At 44.2% G+C, this 19,919-nt stretch overlaps 1 protein-coding gene across 1 annotated transcript in view; it reads left to right on the forward strand.

The window, feature by feature from the left end:
* The window catches only part of C12H11orf52 (chromosome 12 C11orf52 homolog), a 49,963-nt gene extending 34,150 nt beyond the window's left edge, over window positions 1-15,813 (forward strand). Inside the window, exons 2-4 of the mRNA XM_030220759.1 lie at window positions 2,937-2,965; window positions 6,595-6,623; window positions 13,476-15,813. Of these exons, the coding sequence (XP_030076619.1) occupies window positions 2,937-2,965; window positions 6,595-6,623; window positions 13,476-13,718 (301 nt within the window). The 3' untranslated portion in view covers window positions 13,719-15,813. The remainder of the gene's footprint in view (window positions 1-2,936; window positions 2,966-6,594; window positions 6,624-13,475) is intronic.
* The last annotated feature ends 4,106 nt before the right edge of the window (window positions 15,814-19,919 follow it).

The following is a 19,919-nucleotide window of genomic DNA, read 5'->3' on the forward strand; positions in this document are numbered from 1 at the left end:
CCCCTTTACTTTTAGGGTGAGCTGATCTCAGTCTTTGAACTCTTTTTCTCAACAGGGATAGCAGGACTGTTACCTTGTTAATTGTTTCTTTCCTTTATTTCTTGGAGAAGGAAGAACAAGCATAATGCTCATGAAACAGGAAAGTACAAACTGTATGCAAATTAGTTCCAAATGAATCAATGTCTTCAAACCCTTCCTCGGTTCCCCACCCCTCCTGGCTCAGTCCCAATTTATGGCAGCTGGTTCCCAGCAGTATTAGCAAAATACTTCAGCAGTTCACCAAAGAAAACTCTTATGGTTTATCTTTTTCTTCAACTCAGTCACGCATTTCAAGGAACCAAAACAAAACACTTTAACAAAATGCCTTCCCTCCCTCTTTAGAGTTATGCCCTCTTTCTCAGCAGGCCTAGGACTCAAGGACTGGCAGACCCAACCCTTTTTCCACACCCCAGAAGGTTTACACTGCAATGTGACCCACCCCTTTTGGACCCCTCCTAATTCCGGAAGGGTGCAGGACCTTCTCCAGGGTGCTCTCTTCTTAAAAGTAAATCCTCCCCTGCCCCTATGTTCCCTGCCTTTGCTGGAGCTCCCTCTAGTGGTCCTTTTACATCATTTCACAAGCTTTTCACACTGAGAGCTCCCTTTGGTGGCCTCAGGGTAGGACATAGTAACATACATAGCAGGTGACGGCAGAAAATGACCTGTATGGTCCATCCAGTCTGCCCAACAAGATAAACTCATATGCGCTAGGACATGTCCTGTGTTCATTTTGTAACCTGCACGTGTACTTCATAGTCTGCCCTTGCTCCCCCAAACTCCTCCCCTAAACACGCCTACACCTCAGTCTCAGACTCGTGTGTGCCTATTTGTTATAGTATGTATTTGTTCATGGGGGTAATTTTATAAGTGTCATTTTACTTACATAGACTGGCATATGCACATGACAATTATAAAATTACACCATATAGGTCGCCCAAAGTTAGGTGCCAGGATGCTGTGCACTAAGCATGAATTCTGTATCATCAGTTATGTGCCTAATTGCAGTCAGTGGCGTAGCCAAGGGTGGGCCCAGGCCCATCCAATTTGGGCTTAGGCCCACCCAGTAGCAGCACACCTATTATGTGGCTGGCAGAGATCCCGAAGCCCCTCCAGCTGAAAACTTCCAACAACTGTCCCTCCTGCCAACCTTGTAAAAAGCAGATCTTCACCTGCAGCGACTGATACATACTTATCGCACCGGCCCCACAGCCTTCCCTCTGATGTATTCCCACCTATGCGGAAACAGGAAGTAGCATCAGAGGGAAGGCTATGGTGCCAACATAAGCAGTGTGTATTAGTTGCTGCCTGCTGCCGGTGAAAATCTGCTATTTAAAAGGTATACGGGGGAGGGGGGATGTTTGAGAGACCATATGGCATGCTGGCGAGAGAGGGTGAGACCAAATCACTTGTGGGACAAGGCGGAGTTGTTCTACCCACCCATCTTGGGTCCAGGCCCACCCAAAATTGGGTGTCTGGCAACGCCCCTGATTGCAGTTATAGAATACTAGCGTAAGTCTGCAGTTACGTGCCTAACTTTAGGTGTAACTGCACGCCCCTGACCCAACCATGCCCTTTCCAGGTCCACAACCCCTCACAATTGCATGCTATGGATTTTGCACCCTTAACTTCTAGAATCCAGACTAAGGGTAGTTATGCTTGTAACTGCTAATTAGCACCAGTTATCAGCTTATTATAAATGTAAGTTACGCAGGTAACTTGCATTATTCTATACCTTATGCATACCCCCTTCCACACTAAGTGTAAAATTACATGCACACATTTATGTTTCAATTTGTTTATTAATTTTAAACATTTTAACAAGAAATACGCTTGTTACTGAAATACAGCCATAGTACAATTTATGCAGAAATTACGACATTCCTTGAAGAAAACATCTTAAAGAAGTAAAACCTACTTCAAAAATAATCTTAATTCTTAACTAACATAGTGATTATTGTTCCTTAGACCTTATTATTGGAGGAGACGAAAAGAGTTAGGGGAACACATAACAATAGTTTCACAAAAATAATAAGGTGGCGTAATATTTCCTTGTAATATTACAACTGTTTAGAATCAAGAAAAGATTTAAGGGCATCAGGTGAAAAAAATGTATATTTAACCTGACCCAGTCTCACAAGGCACTTACACGGATAGGCCAGGAAAAACATCCCTCCTATCTCAACAGTTCTTGATTTCAATGCCAAGAAGGCTTTCCTTCTCTGCTGAGTCGATTTTGTAACATCAGGAAAAATCTGAACTTTAATACCCCCAAACCAGGTTTTTAAATTCTTAAAATACTGTTTCACATTTACATAAGTGTTTCTGTATGGATGCCTGATGTGTGCCATACACACAATAAGAAACAATTTCAGTATTTCTCAATGGAAAGGATGTTCTGGAACAAGAAATCTGAATATAAAGCTAGAAGGGGGTGGGGGGGGACGACTCAGGAGTACATTAGAAATTCTGTATTTATGGACAGCATGGTGGGTGCAAGGAACAGTCTTCAAAGGGTTGAAAACAAAATCAGCTACATAATTCAGGAAAGCCTGGGATATGTGCAGAAGAACCACAGGCTGGACAGGGCTGGCTCTAGATTCAACAGGGGTCTATGTCAATGCAAAAGGGAAGTAACTGGGTCCTTGTGTGCTCTTAGATTTTATCTTTGTATAAAGATCTTGCTGTTACAGATAGTTAAGTGAGCCATAGCAGTCAGCTCTCTAGGTGACAGTGGGTGCTGAGGTCCTCCAGTATTGAGCAAGCTTCTTCATTGTGTCCAGGGAGGGGTAATTTCTGTGTGTTTGGCACCCTCATTCATGTAAAAATCTTGGCACCTTTAAAAGCACTGCTGTGTGTTTGACTAATCCACATTAACCAAAATCTTTTCTTCTCTTTAGGAAATGTTTCAGAAGAAAAGAAACAAAAGGTAAAAATAATTTTTGTTCTTTTGTGTTAATTTTTTATTTTGTCTTCACAATTGATGTACAGCTGAAAGGAGGGAGGGTCAGGATACAAACCAAATGTTTAAAGTTATCACATTTAGAGAAATGGCACCATCCTGTGGTCACTATCTAGGTTTTGTTTACATTTACCTGGTTTACTATGGATTTATTTTTCTGGTGTAATATGCCTGGTTTCTGCATTTGTTGTGTTGCCGCTGGTATTAGAACAAGCCGTCATTGCTCGTCACTTCTAAGAAAAGAACTGATATCCCTGTAAAAGATGGTATATAAGACTTTAAAATGAACATATGCATACTTTATCACCCACTTCCTCATCCTGACTTTCTTTAAGAAGGCTGTTGAGACCCTGGAGACCCACTAAAAGCATCAGGAAATTATTTCAGGCCACAGGTCAATTCCATATTATCATACTATACCTTCGACTTGCATAGTCTATCTTAGCAGTTCCCTTTTCTTTTAGGGTGAGCCAGGGGCGTAGCCAGACAACAGATTTTGGGTGGGCCTAGGCAAGAATTGGATGGGCACCAAGTGTTATCTCCCCCCCCCCCCCAAAAAAAAAAAAAAAAAACTCAGCTGGTGGGAAAACGCTTCTTTCCACCTTGGCAGCAGGCATGCACTGAAAACTGAGCATGCGCAGGTGCCGGTGTTGTGCAGAGTAGCACTGTTGTTACCATCAGTGGGAAATCTTCAGCTGGCAGAGCTCGGGATTCCCACCAGTTACCACTAAACATGTTCTACTGTTGGGTGGGCCTGAGCCATAAATGGGTGGGCCCTGGCCCACCCAAGCCCACCTGTGGCTACGCCACTGGGGTGAGCAGATCTCAGTCAATACTTTGAACTCTCTTTCTCATCAGGGATAACAGGACAGTTACCTTGTTAATTGTTTCTTTCCTTTTTATTCTTGGAGAAGGGAGAAGAACTGTCTCAATGCTCATGAAAGAGGAAAGTAAATTTGTATGCAAATTATTTCCAAATGAATCAATGTCTTCAAACCCTTTCTTCTCCCCTCCCCAACCTAGCTCAGTCCCAATTTATGACAGTTGGTTGACAGCAGTATTAGCAAAGTCCTTCAGCAGTTTATATATATACTAGTAAAAGAAGCCCGTTTCAGAGCAAATAAAACGGGCACTAGCAAGGTTTTCGTCGCCAACACCCACCTCCCTCCCTCCCTGGCCAGCTCCTTCGTTGTTCTGGCATTGCTCCGCCCCCAACGTCATGACGTTTGATGCGAGGGCGGGGCCCGGAGCGATTTGCCACCCCCCCCCCGCCTCCCTGCCTCCCTCCCTGTCAACCCCTTCGTTGTTCTGCCATTGCTCCGCCCTTGAGGGCGGGTCCGGAGCGATTTCCTTCCCTGCCTCCCTCCCTGCCAACCCCTTCGTTGTAATGCCATTGCTCCGCCCTCGAGGGCGGGGCCCGGAGCGATTTTGGTGGCTTCACCACCACGAACCTTCGAACCTTTTTGAAGGAAGTCAGAGCTTGGCTTCACTGACGTCAGTGTCCTCAGAACGTTGAGGGTGAGTTTTATTATAGTAGATATTTTTAAAACCTCTTCTTATGGTTTATCTTTCTCTTTAACACAGTCACGCATTTAAAGAAACCAAAACAAAACGCTTTAACAAAATGCCTTCCCTCCCTCTTTAGAGTTGTGCCCTCTTTCTCAGCAAGCATAGGGCTAAAGGACTGGCAGACCCAACCCTTGCAGAAGACTTACGCTACAATGTGACCCTCCTCCTAGTTCTGGAAGGGTCCAGGACCTTCTCCAGGGTGCTTCCTTCTTAAAGGAGAATCCTCTCCAGCCCCTATGTTCCTGACCTTTGCTGGAGCTCCCTGTAGTGGCCCTTTTACATTATTTTATAGCTTTTCACAGTGAGAGTTCCCTTAATAGGGCTACTGCAGCCAATAACTTCAGCCCCAAAATCCTCCTTACATGTCTATAAAGGTGAGATCTATATTAGGGTGAAGGGGAAGGAGAGAAATTAAGATCACAGCAGAGGAACAGAGAGGCTTTTAATTGCCGTGTTACTTTGGCCTTGGGCTCCCTCTAAGCTTTTTCAGTAGTTATCACATCTGTGAGCTCTTATGTCTGAACAGATGGCCTTCTCCGTGAAAGACATTTATTAGAAATTTGGTAGGAGAGTCTTACTGAGGTGTCAATACTCCTTGCCTAATTTCAGACAAATCCATTTAGGGGAAGATCTCTGCAAGAAAAGCCAAGAAAGGAAGGTGGTCCCTGGACTGGTGTGAACAGGAGCTTAAAATGCTAGAAGACTTGAAGATGCACCCTCTTGTATTACATTAAAACACATCCATTTCAGTTTGTTTTATTGCACTTTTTGTTTGAAGGGAAGGTAAAAAGGCAGTGTTACTCATCCTTAATTTACAACAACAACAAAAAAATCAGACTTGGCACATAACTTTCGCTCATCGAACTGACCCAAATTTCCTGTGAATTTACTGTTCCTTTTGCCCCCTCATTCTGCAAGAGGTCGCCTAAAGTTAGGTGCCAATTGCACACATAAGTTATGGAATAGTAGCATATACGTGGACATAGTGGAATTAGAAAAGGTACAGAGAAGGGAGATGAAAATGATAAAGGGGATGAGACGACCTCCCTGTGAGGAAAGGCTAAAGCAACTAGGGCTGTTCAGCTTGGAGAAGAGAAGAGACAGCTGAGAGGAAATATGATAGAGGTCTGTAAAATACTGAGTGGAGTAGAATGGGTAGACATGAATCGCTTGTTTACTTTTTCCAAAAATACTGACTAGTAGGCACGCAATGAAGCTACTAAGTAGTAAAGTTAAAGTAAACTGCAGAAAAAATTTCTTCATGCAACATGTAAATAAACTCTGGAATTAATTGCCAGAGAACGTAGTAAAAGCAGTTAGCTTGGTAGGGTTTAAAAAAGATTTGGCTGATTTCCTAAAAGAAAAGTCTATAAGTCTTTATTAAGATGGACTTGAGAAAATCCGCTGCTTATTTCTAGAATAAACAGCATAAAATCTGTTTTACTCTTTTGGAATCTTGCCAGGTATTTGTGACTTGGATTGCTCACTGTTGGAGACAGGATGTTGGGCTTGACAGACGTTTGGGCTGTCCCAGTATGGTAGCACTTATGTTCTTATATGCGCACAACTGCATAAATGCAGGGGAGCGTTAATAGGGGGAGGAGCATGTGTGGAGCATAGGCGGGTCCTACATTTATGTGCTTACCTTAGAGAATATCTTTATTTAAGCGCATAACTGTCATATTTAGATGCATACATTTATGCTAGTCATAGACCTGGCTTAAGTTCACATGCCTAAAAGTAGATGCAATGATGCTGAAATTACACTAGTAGTCTACAAGAGCGCTTAATGTGCGTAAATGTTCTTACAGAATAGACTCCCAGCCTGCATAATTTGGGCACCTAACTTGTAAGCGCCTAGTAAAATAATTCACCCCTTGGGGTTTTGCCTCTAGGTTAATATAGCAGGAGTTAAAGCTGAGCTTAAGGCAGGCAAAGGGGATCATATAAACCTCCTTTACCATCAGGGGCTTGTGAAAAGGTTAAAAATCCTGCAATAAAGCTTGTATTCTCTCTTCTCATTTCAGGTGTGAGCGACCAGCAGACTGAAGTCCAGGTAAAGCATTTTCTTCCCTCCTTGGGTTATGTTCTGGGCAGTGGTGTAGCCAGACATCAAATTTTGGATGGGCCAATGGGGAAAATGGTTTGGCATGATACATTTCCTTCCTGCCCTTTTTCTCCCTCCCCCTTGGTCAACTTAAAAATTAAGGTGGCAGTTCTATAAGTGGGCACCTCCTATAGGGAGCCCAATGCCACACAGTGAGAACCCATTCTGTAACGACATCCAGGCCAGGGGCGTAGCTACGGGTAGGCCTGGATGGGCCCAGGCCCACCCAATCTGAGCTCAGGCCCGCCCAATTTATCCTGATACAGGCGCAGGTTAACAGTGGGAGTACACAGCCTTTCTGCTGTGGCTCTCGCTCATCCACATGCACCCTGCACTGCAGTCAGAAGCGCCTTGTCTTGCCTGAATCCCCCCCTCCCCATGCACAGAAAGGCGCCACCGTGGTGCACAGGAAAGTCTTCTAGCTTCTGCCAGAGGCGCAGTATCGCTGCTATCGCGGGCCGTGGTGGATAGGGCCGGTCTCAGGCCCCGCGCGGCACGCCTCAACACTGCCCGCTCCGCTCCCGCAGCACCGGCACTCAGTCATAGGCGCCGGCAGCGCTCTCAGCGCTCAAGATGGTTTTTTAGCAGCGCGTCGCCTCTTCTTCTCTGGGCTTCAGTTAGCAAAACCTTTCAAAGGACGTGCGGATTTGTACACGGCCGCCTCCTCTCCCTCCCTGTCCCCCCTCAAAAGCCGCCGAACATGTCGAACCTCAGCAAAAGCATGGGCAGCAGCCAGCAGGAGGGACATCAAGATGCACATACGGACCTTTTCTGTAAGTAGTGACTGGAGTGGTAGGGGTGGACAGAATGGGTGATGGACGTACTGATGTAAGGCCTCGCCAGATTGTGCTGCTCTTGATGGGGTGGGGGAGTCAGGCATTTCCACCTGGATCTCCAGGCCCGGTTACTGTTTTATTTGGTGCTAGGTGTGGGTACTAAATTCAGATGTTCTCCACGTGTTCTTTTAAACAAAAAAAAAAACGGTTTGTGCAAAGCTTAACGAGGTAACTGATGTCAAAATTTAAAATTATGCCATGCCTGGATATATCTGTAGATCACGTCAGCAAAACCGTATGTATTCAGGGACTATGATGCTATCAAACAAAACGTACATGGAAGGAAAGACATTTCTTCAAAATAGAAAATTAAAGGATTTTCTACTTGTCCCTAGACTTCAGAAGTTGAATTCCTTGATGATGGGAGTAACTATGCTGTTCCTTTACTATATGAAATTCATAACTGAGTTCTCTTAAATAGAGTAGGATTGAATATATGTGTGTATATTGACTTATAAGTGCATTCACTCTGCAGCTCCTCAGTACCTCTCCGCTCTCATCTCTCCCTACACTCCTCCCCGGGAACTCCGTTCACTGGGTTAATCTCTCTTATCTGCACCCTTTTCCTCCACCAATAACTCCAGACGCCGTTCCTTTTATCTTGCTGCACCATATGCCTGGAATAGACTTCCTGAGCCAGTATGTCAAGCTCCATCTCTGGCCGTCTTCAAATCTAAGCTAAAAGCCCACCTTTTTGATGCTGCTTTTAACTCCTAACCTTTACTCACTTGTTCAGAATCCTTATTTTATCATCCTCACTTTAATATTCCCTTATCTCTTGTTTGTCTGTCCTAATTAGATTGTAAGCTCTGTCAAGCAAGGACTGTCTCTTCATGTTCAAGTGTACTGCGCTGTGTACGTCTAGTAGCATTATAGAAATAAGTAGTAGTAGTAATTCAATCATCAAGTGCATTCAAAGGCATTATCCCAAGAAACACTATTCATACCTGTATACATAGTGCCCACCCATATTGGCTCTGGGCCCACCCAAAATGTCAGGTCTGGCTACGCCACTGATCCAGGCACCCAGAATCTGTTATAGAAACACTAGTGTAACCCGTGTCTTGCCCTCTACTAGTTCAGGTCCACAAAAAACCCCAACCCAGGTCACAGAATTTATTTTCTCGCTTTCTCTCCAGTCACAGTGTCATAGGGGATCACACTCACACCACACTCAAGTCCCAAATCGCCTGCGGTTGAGCTGGGAGTGGGTTAATGGTCCAGAATAGCAATCCAGGGTGTTGGGAAGCTAGGAAATTTGTTACCAATACTGTTGTCTCCATTCAAGATCCAGCGTACTCCCTCTCTGCTATGAATCACTCTGGACTCCAAGAGGTTTATTTAAATGCGAATTGGAACTTGTGCAGCTGGAAATCAAACTCTTCAATTCTGTTATATACATTGTTCATCCAAGACTTTTGAGGGTAGTCTTCACCACTCCACTCCAATCATTAGGAACATTCCAGACTACATATTTATTTATTTATTGGGATTTATGAAGAGATTCACCCAAGGCAGTGTACAGCAGGTACAGTTTAACATAAAGCTTACAGTTTTGTTAACAGCAAATCAATAGTAAAATAACCAAGAATAAACATCCTATATAATAATTCTCACCACCAACGTTCTAATGTGTCCGCCTGTGTCTATGGCGCCTTCGGAGTTGCTGAGCTAGGCTCCGTAGCCAGGCTGATGTCACTCACAGCTGATTCCCAGGCAGGGGGAGGAGTAGGGAAACACGTGGAGCAAGTGGCAGGGAGCGGCGCATCAAACAACGACCCTCCTCTCCTCTGCCCCCCCTCCAGCCACCCATGTCGTGTGACCCTTCTCTCCCCCTGCCTCCCCTGCAGCCACCCATGTCCAGCAACACTACTCTTCCCCCACCCCCCCCTCCAGCCACCCATGTCCAACGACCCTGCTCTCTCATCTGCCCCTCCTTCATCCATGCAGGTTGTGTAACCAATTCTTCGGAGCAGGCAGGAAAGATCCCTGGTCTTGCCTGCCCGCTGCTGGTGCTGGCACTCCCCCGCTGCCGGATCGCTGTTCAAAATGGCTGCTGATACTTACAAGGGCGGCCTCCAAGACTTCAGCAGAAGTCTTGCGAGTCCGCTATTGGAAGTCTCAGCAGCCATTTTGAACAGAGATACGGCAGCGGGGGAGCGTCAGCACCAGCAGTGGGCAGGCAGGACCGGGGATCTTTCCTGCCTGCCCCGAAGAATTGGTTACACAACCTGGGTGGATGAAGGAGGGGCAAGTGAGAGAGCAGGGTCGTTGGACATGGGTGGCTGGATGGGGGGGCAGGGAGAGAGTAGTGTCGCTGGACATGGGTGGCTGCAGGGGGGGCAGGGGGAGAGGAGGGTCGCACGACATGGGTGGCTGGAGGGAGGGGGTGAGGGAGGTCCTGAGACCAGAGAGGTGGGGGTAGAAGAGGGGCCTCAGACCATAAAGGGAGGGGGGAGGGGGCACACACTCACTCACTCTCTTTCTCTCACATACACTCTCTGTCTATCACACTCTCCATCTCTCACACACACTCTCTCTCTCAAACATACACGCCGAGGAAAACCTTGCTAGCACCCATTTCATTTCTGACAGAAACGGGCCTTTTATTTTACTAGTAAATACAATAAATGAGGTAAACTTGAAAACAATAAATTGTAACCTAATAATAGAACTACTGTGAAACAGTATCAAAAATATACATATTTAACAGTACTGGACTTCAAATACCAGAGATATAATACAATGTTAGCGTAGTACTAATGATACACCTATAAGCATGCATTAGAACATTTAACTAACATAGAGACGATGCTAAAGATTTTCTACAATATGGCTTACCATATAGCTGAGGGACCAAGAGCAGAACAAGATGCGTGGTACAGAGTCAGTTGGGATAATTTGATGGTTAGCTAAAATCAAGGCAAGATCGTTATATAGTTAAGCAAGATATAAGGAACTGGTCTAAGTTGCAGTGTGTTTAGCAAGCTAGTCCAGGTGCAGAATGGGTGTATAGTCAGTCACCTTATGTATGAAAGACTTGGGAGAAGAGCCATGCTTTCACCTGCTTCCTGAAGTAAATGTAATCTTGAGTTATACGTAGCCCCTCTGGGAGTAAATTCCAGAGCATGGGGGCTACTCCTGAGAAGGCTCGCTGGTGGGTATCACATCGTACAATTTCTTTTGATGAGAGTTCAGATAATGATGATCCTTGAGCGGACCTTAGAAGTCTTAAAGGTGTGGAAAGGGATCTTATTATTTAAGTACTCTGGCTCATTTTGTCTGAGGACCTTCAAAATCAAACATAGACTTTTAAATTTAGTCATGTAAGGTACTGGTAGCCAGTGCAGCTTTTGCAGGAAGGGTGTGTGATATGGTCAAGCCACTTGCAGCCTTCTATCAGTCGTGCTGTAACATTCTCAATTTGCTGGAGCTTCATGTACTCTTGTCCTTTATCCATCCCGTTGTGACAGCAAAAACCTCAAAGAAGAAGAAATATAGGAAATTTCTAAGAATAATTCTTAAACTGTTGAGGCTGGAATATCCATTAGAACTCAATAACTCCAAGTAACCAAACGATGGGACCCTTTTACTAAAGGGTTTCCAAACGGCAACCCAGAACTACTGCAGAACCAACATGGCCGCCAGCGGTAGTTCTGCCTCCAGCATGTGCCATTTTCAGCACTGCTGAATTTTTAAAAAATATATACCGCAGGGGTTACCCGACTAATCAGGTAACATGTACCACCAGAGCTGCGTGGGAGCCCTTACCGCCACCTCAATGGGTGGTGGTAAGTGCTCCCCCCTGCATGGCCACACGGTAAGTGCAATCTTACTGGATGACCATGTGGGTTTTTTTCTGGCTTTTTACCCGCTGCAGTAAAAAGGGTCCTGGCGTGCGGCAAAAACAGCCACCACCGCTACCACAGGGCACTTTTTACTGCAGCTTGGTAAAAGGACCCCTATACTGCTTACGACCATGCTCTTGCAAGAATTTCTCAAGATGTGATGGATCATAAAATATATATTGAGTTCCCTGAGAAGTAATACAACACGGAGAAATATGATTCTGTTTTTATGCCTTTTAGTTTTGTTTCAGTGTCCCCTCCCAGAAAACTTACAATCTAAAATACATACCCAAGGCAGCAGGAGATACCGACTTCCCATGGGAGGAGCAGGACATCAACTTTCCTACTCCATTACAGTATCCATTAGATCAGGGGCGTAGCCAGACAGCAGATTTTGGGTGGGCACCAAGTGTTCTTCCCCCCCTCCCCCCCACACACTAAAAAAATATCTCAGCTGGCAAGAAAATGCTTCTCTCCACCTTGGCAGTCTGCAGCAGGCATGCGCTGAAAACGGAGTATATGCAGGTGCCAGTGTCATGGAGAGCAGTGTTTTGGTTACCATTAGGGAGAAGTTTTCAGCTGGCTGAGCTTGGGATCCCCAATAGTTACCACTAAATGTGTTCTACTCGAGGCCCACCCAGGCCCACCTTTGGCTATGCCATTGCATTAGATCACTCATTCCATGCCTTTAAAAAAGATACATTTTGCAACAAATAAGGGGGAAAAGCAGTTCTGATGTATACACCGATTTATTTATTTATTTAACTTCTATTTCATCCTGGGCGGATTACAAATTAATGTACATAAGTATTAAAACAAGAAAACACAATCAGATAAAAATCTTCAAACTGACTCAAATCAGCTATAAAGCTACACATAATCCGCTTCTATATGGCGCTCAAAATTACGCGTGCAAATTTGGGTGCACATCCAATTTGCACGTGCAGTTTTGATTGCATAATGAGCCAATTAGCACCAATAATTGGACGCTATCAATTATTGACACTAATTTGAATTTATGCATGCATCTTTATAGTCACTATTCTATAAAGATACACACACAAATGTTTCTGGGTAGATCTGAAAAGGAGGCGTGGCCATAGGAGAGGCATGAGTGGGTCAGGGGCGTTCCTGGAATTTGTATGTAATTTAGGCTGAAGGATTTATACCAGGTTTCACTTGGTGCAAATCCTCATGCCTAAAATTGGGCAGAGATCCTGACGCCAAATGCTATTCTATAAATGGCACAAAATTCAGAGCACTGTTTATAGAATTAGAGCTATTTTTTTTTTCAGTGCCATATCTAGAATTTAGGGAAAGGGAAAGGGAAATGGGACTTGATATACCACTTTCTGAGGTTTTTGCAACTACGTTCAAAGCGGTTTACATATATTCAGGTACTTATTTTGTACCAGGGGCAATGGAGGGTTAAGTGACTTGCCCAGAGTCACAAGGAGCTGCAGTGGGAATCAAACTCAGTTCCCCAGGATCGAAGATCACTGCACTAACCACTAGGCTACTCCTCCACTAGCAACATACCATATAGAAGCCTGCCCTTGCAGATCAGCAATGCAGCCGCGCAGGCTTCTGTTTCTGTGAGTCTGACGTCCTGATCTGCAAGGGCAGGCTTCTATGTGGAATGTTGCTAGTGGAATAGCAACATTCCATCTAGAATCTCCAATAGTAGTAGCAACGTTCCATATAGAATCTCAAATACGGAAAGGGGAAATGGGACTTGTAATACCACCTTTCTGAGGTTTTTGCAACTACATTCAAAGCGGTTTACATATATTCAGGTACTTATTTTGTACCAGGGGCAATGGAGAGTTAAGTGATTTGCCCAGAGTCACAAGGAGCTGCAGTGGGAATCGAACTCAGTTCCCCTGGATCAAAGTCAACTGCACTAACCACTAGGCTACTCCTCCACTCCAATATGTGTTTGATTAAAGTCTCTGCCATGTGAAAAATGAATTTGACCATACTTGTGAAGTCCCAACACAAGCATGCACATCCTTTCTAAGCTGATTCTACTGCAGCGGGTCTCCTGAAGACCTCTTTTCTTCCCTCCTGCTTTTAGCAAGTCTTTACTCACTAAAGCCCTTTTGTCTTCTCTCCAGAAACAGGAGCTCATGCACACATATGATACAGTGGCAGATTTCCCAGTGTATGCCAAGGTGAACAAGAACCGGAAGAAGGAGGACAATGTGCAATATGCTGACATTCAGGTCTTCAGCAAAGCCCCCCAACGGACAGTGGAGGAAGTGAGGCGCTTCCAAAAGGTTCAGGAAACAGAGTATGCCACCATAAACTTTCCCAAGCCCCATTTAAAGTATGACCGCACCAACGGAACTCTAGTGTAATGTGGTATACCCTCATGGAAGTATGTTTCACATTGAAAAAGAAGATTATATTGATTTTTTTTATTTTCAAGTTGATTTTTTTTTATAATTAGAGAAGATTTGCACTTCTGCATGTCACTTTGAGATATCTGGAAAACAAATGTGTTCTGATGGCATCCCTTCAGTACAAATGCACTGATTCCTGATGCTGAAGGTCAAGGAGGAGGCTGGATGTTTGAAGGTGCTAAACACAGCCATATCAGCTGGGCACTGGGATACCCATCCTGGCTTAGGAACTTCAGGTCGTCACTTAACCCCCACCCCCACCCTACCAATGTATTGGTGGGGCATGTAGAGCAGTTGCCCTTGATATGTACAGGTTAGCAAGTATGAATATAGCAAAGCTTTACCAGCGCTGCCTAATTGAACCGCATATCAGGCTCAAGTACAAACACCCAAAAATGTATTTTTGGGGGGAAAGAAGACCTCAGAGACCTGTCACAAAGGTTATGTCCATATTATTTTTGTATACCGGATTTCTCTTTCATTGGTGTTTAAAATTTCCCTATAAATGTGTGTGTGTGTATGTGTGTGTGTGTATATATATATATATATATATATATATATATATATATATATATATATATGAATAAATTCAATTGGTGATTGGCTTACTGTGGTGATTCAAACCCCATAGGATTAGCATTTATCTTTTCATGCCCAAAAGGGCCACTGTTTCACAACAGTAAGCTTCCTCAGGGGCTCCGTGCTTTTTTTCAAATTCATCTCTCAAAATTTTGTGGTGATGTTCTTTTGATGTGAAAATGGTGCTGTCCTCAATAGCACGCTATTTATCAATGCTCAGCTCATCAGTATCTTTGATGCTGTTTTAAAGGACACATTTGCTCTTATTGTCCTTTGTTTATCATTTGTAGCAGAAAAATAATATGCTTGACTCCTGAGGCAGGTGCATCAGGTACCGAAACATAGCACTGCATCAAGTAATTTTTAACTGTTATTCATCAATAAACCATTTGCTTTGGAATCACATCACAAAATTTTGAGTGGTGAATTACAAAAAAAAACACGGCAACATGAAGAAGGTCTAGTTCGTATGTTTGGGATGGGGGAGAGGAGGGATTTGGGGGGAGTGGGAATAAAAGTATAAAAAATTGTTGAGCCGTTAATTGTATTTCGCTGGTGTGAACTTATCTAAAGTTTACCTATGTCTCTTTAATTGGTATAACCTGTTTGCACAGTATAATTTTGATTTCAATAAAAAATGTTGAAACATTAAAAAAAAAAACACGGAGCCCCTGCGGAAGCTTAACGGTGGCCCTGTTGGGCATGAAAAAATAAGTGTTGATCCTATGGCATTTTGAATGACTACAGTGAGCCAATCACTAATTGAATTTATTAAAGTGTGGATTTAAAGAATTGTGAACGAAATCTGGTAGCACTTTTTACATATATAAAAAAAAGTTGAGTTTTAAAGACAGATTAAAGAGAAACATTCCAGTATAAAAAATAAATATGGACATGACCTTTGTGACAAGTCTCTGAGGTCTTCTTTTTCTCTCCCACCCCCCCCCCCCCCCAAAAAAAAAAAAAAAATTTTTGTTCAGTGCTTGTGCTTGAGCCCCATAAGCAGTTCAACTAGGGACTGATGCAGTGGAGTATGATTTAATTTTCTCATGTGTGTTCTTTAATTAATTTGGAATCCAGCCCTTCTGTTCTTGAAAAACAGTATATGATGTAATTTGCTCATCTTTAGAAAAACTATATCTAAGTTCTGGTATTGTTACTCTTTTAAACATGTCTTGTATAATAATTATTTATGTGGTTTTGGGGAGAACTAAGATCCTGAATCTACTAATCCAGCACATGAATCACTACCCATAGGTACAAGTGTTTATGATTATAGAAATATCTAAAAACTAAATAAAAGCAAAGGAATCATCTGAAGATTTGGGCCACGAGACAGACCTATGTGTTAAATGTAGAAGGCAATCTTATGCTTATTATTTAATGATTTTTGATGTGTATAATTTAAACTTTCATGTTTACCCTAACTTTGTATTTTTCAGTTTGGTAAATTAATCTTTATTTAATTTCACAGATTCTGTCTGGTTGCGTGAATTCATCCTCTCTTTGGGATAGAAGTAGGAATTAGCCCAGTATCGCTCCTAGGGTAACCTGGCTCATTCGTAGGATGTGATGCCTTTGATTGTATGAATGTAAGACTTAACCAATAGAAAATGACATGGGGACAAATTTTGTCCCCAGCCCCACCCCGTCCCTGCAACAGTACAGAATTTCATTTGTACAAACAAGTGAATGATTGTCTTTTATTGAAAGTGATGGAATCAGTGTGGTGGAGTCTGAGTTTGCGGGGATGGTGTGGGGAAGGGGCCACAGCTTGCAGGGACAGGATGGGAATGGGAACAAACTTGGTCCCCGTGTCATTCTCTATTAACCAAACGATTCATACATCATGATACCAGCTTTCATCATCATTCCTTAGGATTGTCAGGCAAAATATTGAAAGTGAATATATATCTTTATTTATTTTTTCATTTTCTTATAACATTGTTTTGTAATGGAAACAATTATAATGTTTTTAATTTATCTGCTGGTTTTATTTACAGGATTGCACTAATTTAAGCTTGCTCCAATGTAGCTGAAAATATTGAAATTTGAAGAGACTTATTTCCAAATAGGAAGCTGCTGTTCAGATTTGGTTCCTCACTGGTGCTGCTTTCTGCCATTTTACCCCCACAGCTCGAGTCTTGGCCTAAGGCACATAGCAGGATAGATTTATTTGGATCTTAATGTGTTCTTTCTCACTTTGGAAACTGGTTTATGATCTGCCTCTGACCAGTTGTAAATATGGTACACAGACATTAATGAACTATACAATTTCCATATCTGCTTCAGTCTGGTGCTTCAGTATTGAAAACCCCATAAACAAACAGACTGGACTAGAAAATACTAAGCCATACCCACCACCCAAATACATTTATTAAAGTAGGTTGGACTTTCACAAATACAAGAATCATACACAATGTTCACTTCTCTAATGAAATCTAATCATTGGTCCAATAGAGAAATAAAAAAATATATTTTTTATAGCAGTGCCCATATATCAATATGTGCAAAATAATGACTACCCCCCCCCCCCCCCCCCCGCTTACTAAGCTGAGTGGCATATTCAAAGTGAATGGGCTGTGTCGGCATTAGCGCATGGCAGCCGCTAGCGTGGCTTAGTAAACAGAGGGGTAAATATAAAATAAATAACATAGAGCATAGGCGTAGACTGGGGGGGGGCGAGGGGGGGCAATGCCCCCCCCCAAACGACGATGAGGCGCCGCCGCGCCATTAGTTAAAAAAAAACCACATGCACGCACGCGCTCCTCTCCATCCGCTTGGCTTTCCTGCTCTCTCTGTCTGCGTCCCGCCTTCCTCTGACGTCAGAGGAAGGCGGGACGCAGACAGAGAGGGCAGGGAAGCCAAGCGGAGTAGCGGACGGAGAGGAGCGTGTCCGTCTACCCCTCTCTCTTCCTCCCTCCCTCCCTCTGCCGCAGGCAGCAGTCTTTTCCAGCGTTCCTGGCAGCGGTAGCGATGTACACGCTGCCTTTGGCTCTGCCCCGAAGCCTTCTCTTCAAGTTCCTGTTCCCGCATAGGTGGGAACAGGAACTTGAAGAGAAGGCTTCCGGGGCAGACCGAAGGCAGCGTGTACATCGCTACCGCTGCCATGAACGCTGAAAAAGCTGAAGACTGTTGCCTGCGGCGGAGGGAGGAAGAGAGGGGGTAAACGGAGTCACCATCTTGGACCTCGCGGGGGGGGAGCAGAGGGAAGATGGATGGGACTGGGAGGGGTGGGGAGCAGAGGGAAGGAGCAGGAGATGAATGGGACTGGGAGGGGTGGGAAGCAGAGGGAAGGAGCAGGAGATGGATGGGACTGGGTGGGGTGGGAAGCAGAGTGAGGGAGCAAGAGATGGATGGGACTGCGAGGGGTGGGGAGCAGAAGGAAGGAGCAAGAGATGGATGGGACTGCGAGGGGTGGGAAGGAGCAGGAGATGGATGGGACTGGGTGAGGTGGGAAGCAGAGGGAAGGAGCAGGAGTTGGATGGGACTGGGAGGGGTGGGAAGGAGCAGGAGATGGATGGGACTGGGTGGGGTGGGAAGCAGAGGGAAGGAGCAGGAGATGGATGGGACTGGGAGGGGTGGGAAGCAGAGGGAAGGAGCAAGAGATGGATGGGACTGCGAGGGGTGGGGAGCAGAGGGAAGGAGCAACAGATGGATGGGACTGGGAGGGGTGGGGAGCAGAAGGAAGGAGCAAGAGATGGATGGGACTGGGTGGGGTGGGAAGCAGAGGGAAGGAGCAAGAGATGGATGGGACTGCGAGGGGTGGGGAGCAGAGGGAAGGAGCAAGAGATGGATGGGACTGCGAGGGGTGGGGAGCAGAGGGAAGCCTACTGGAAAGAAGACACTGAATAAAACAGAAGACACTGGGACCAAAGCGAATAGAAAAACTAAATGATCAGACAACAAAGGTAGATAAAAGTATTTTATTCATAATTTATTAATTGAAATGTGTCAGCTTTTTGAAATGTGCATCTGTGATATTTTGCCTGTAAATTCAATTTTCCTCCACATTAGCATATTCATTTGCATATGTATATATGCAAATGATATGCTAATATGCTCCGCCCATTCTTTGCCCCCCCCCAAATGAAACAGTCAAACTACGCCTATGACATAGAGGCTCATGGATGGATAGAGCCAGGAGGCAGTGTGGATGGGGCTCGGTTGAGACATTTCTTAATCCCCTCTTAAAAATCGGGCTCCCGTGGCAGCTCTGCCCACATGCCACCTGCACTGTCTGCTAAAGCCTAACCTCCTCCCTCTCTGAGGACAGACATATGGGGCCCTCTGTGACATGAGGGTTCAGGGCAACTTCCCTGGTTGCCGCTCCCTAACACTAGCCTTTTGGAAATGAGTAGGTAAGAATGGAGCAGCTGCTGCAGAGCAGAAAACATTGCTGGCCCGTTGTCTGCAGGCTGCCCTAAGTGAAGGGGATCAAATACAGAGAATTCCCAAATACATATAAAAATCCAAATTTTTTCACATTTTAACTTCTAATATAATAGTTGAAGTTATTATTGGAAAAGTATTTAAGTCTTGTCTGCTGCCTCTTACATGTTTCCACAGACGTGCTGTGTAAGGGGCCCTTTTACAAAGGCGTGCTGAAAAATGGCCTGCGGTAGTGTAGACGTGTGTTTTGAGCGTGCGCAGAATCATTTTTCAGCGCACCTATAAAAAAAATGCCTTTTTAAAATTTTTGCCGAAAATGGACTTGTGGCGAAATGAAAAATTGCTGCGCATCCATTTTGGGGTTGAGACCTTATCGCCAGCCATTGACCTAGTGGTAAGGTCTCATGTGGTAACCGGGCGGTAATGGTTTCTGCGCGTAAACTGCCAATATTTTCTGGCGTACGTAGCAGATGCGCGTCAAAAATGAAACTACTACAAGGGCCACGAGGTAGCCGGGTGGTAACTCAAAATTGAGGCATGTTGGGTGCACGTAGGCGCCTATGCGGCTTCGTGAAAGGGTCCCTAAGAGGCATATTTTCAAAGCACTTAGCCTCCCAAAGTTCCATAGAAACCTATGGAACTTAGCCTCCCAAAGTGCTTTGAAAATATGCCTCTATGTCTACTAGTGCTATAGCATCAAGAAGTAGTAATTTTATACAGAAATTGGAGGAATGGGTCTCAGAAATAGATAATACCAACCAAGCTACTGTCATAGGCCTCTAGGTGTTTTTAACAGTATCATTAGATCCAAACATACAAAAAGTGTTGATATGAAAGAAAACTTCCAGAATCCATTTCCATTATTAACTTAGCCAAGCGTTACAAAGAGTAGAAGGAATGGGTGAGAATCCCCTGGCACCAAAAGGGAAGGACGCAACAGAATTGGTGAAGGAAGACTAAAAACTCTTCAAGGAATTGGGCCAGCAGGGAAAGCACCACAAGTGGCAAACACATAAATACAGCGGGAAATGCAAAGAGTTACTCCAGGACGCATTTGTTGATCAAAATCTGACACAATAGTTAAAGAGAGGTGAATTGAAACCTAATGATGAGCAATTGATAGTTGCAGCCCAGGATAGTGGATTGCAGACAAGATAGTGTACTGCAAGCATAGAAAAAAACTAG

Source organism: Microcaecilia unicolor, chromosome 12, assembly GCF_901765095.1.
Source record: "Microcaecilia unicolor chromosome 12, aMicUni1.1, whole genome shotgun sequence".
Taxonomy (NCBI): Eukaryota; Metazoa; Chordata; class Amphibia; order Gymnophiona; family Siphonopidae; genus Microcaecilia; species Microcaecilia unicolor.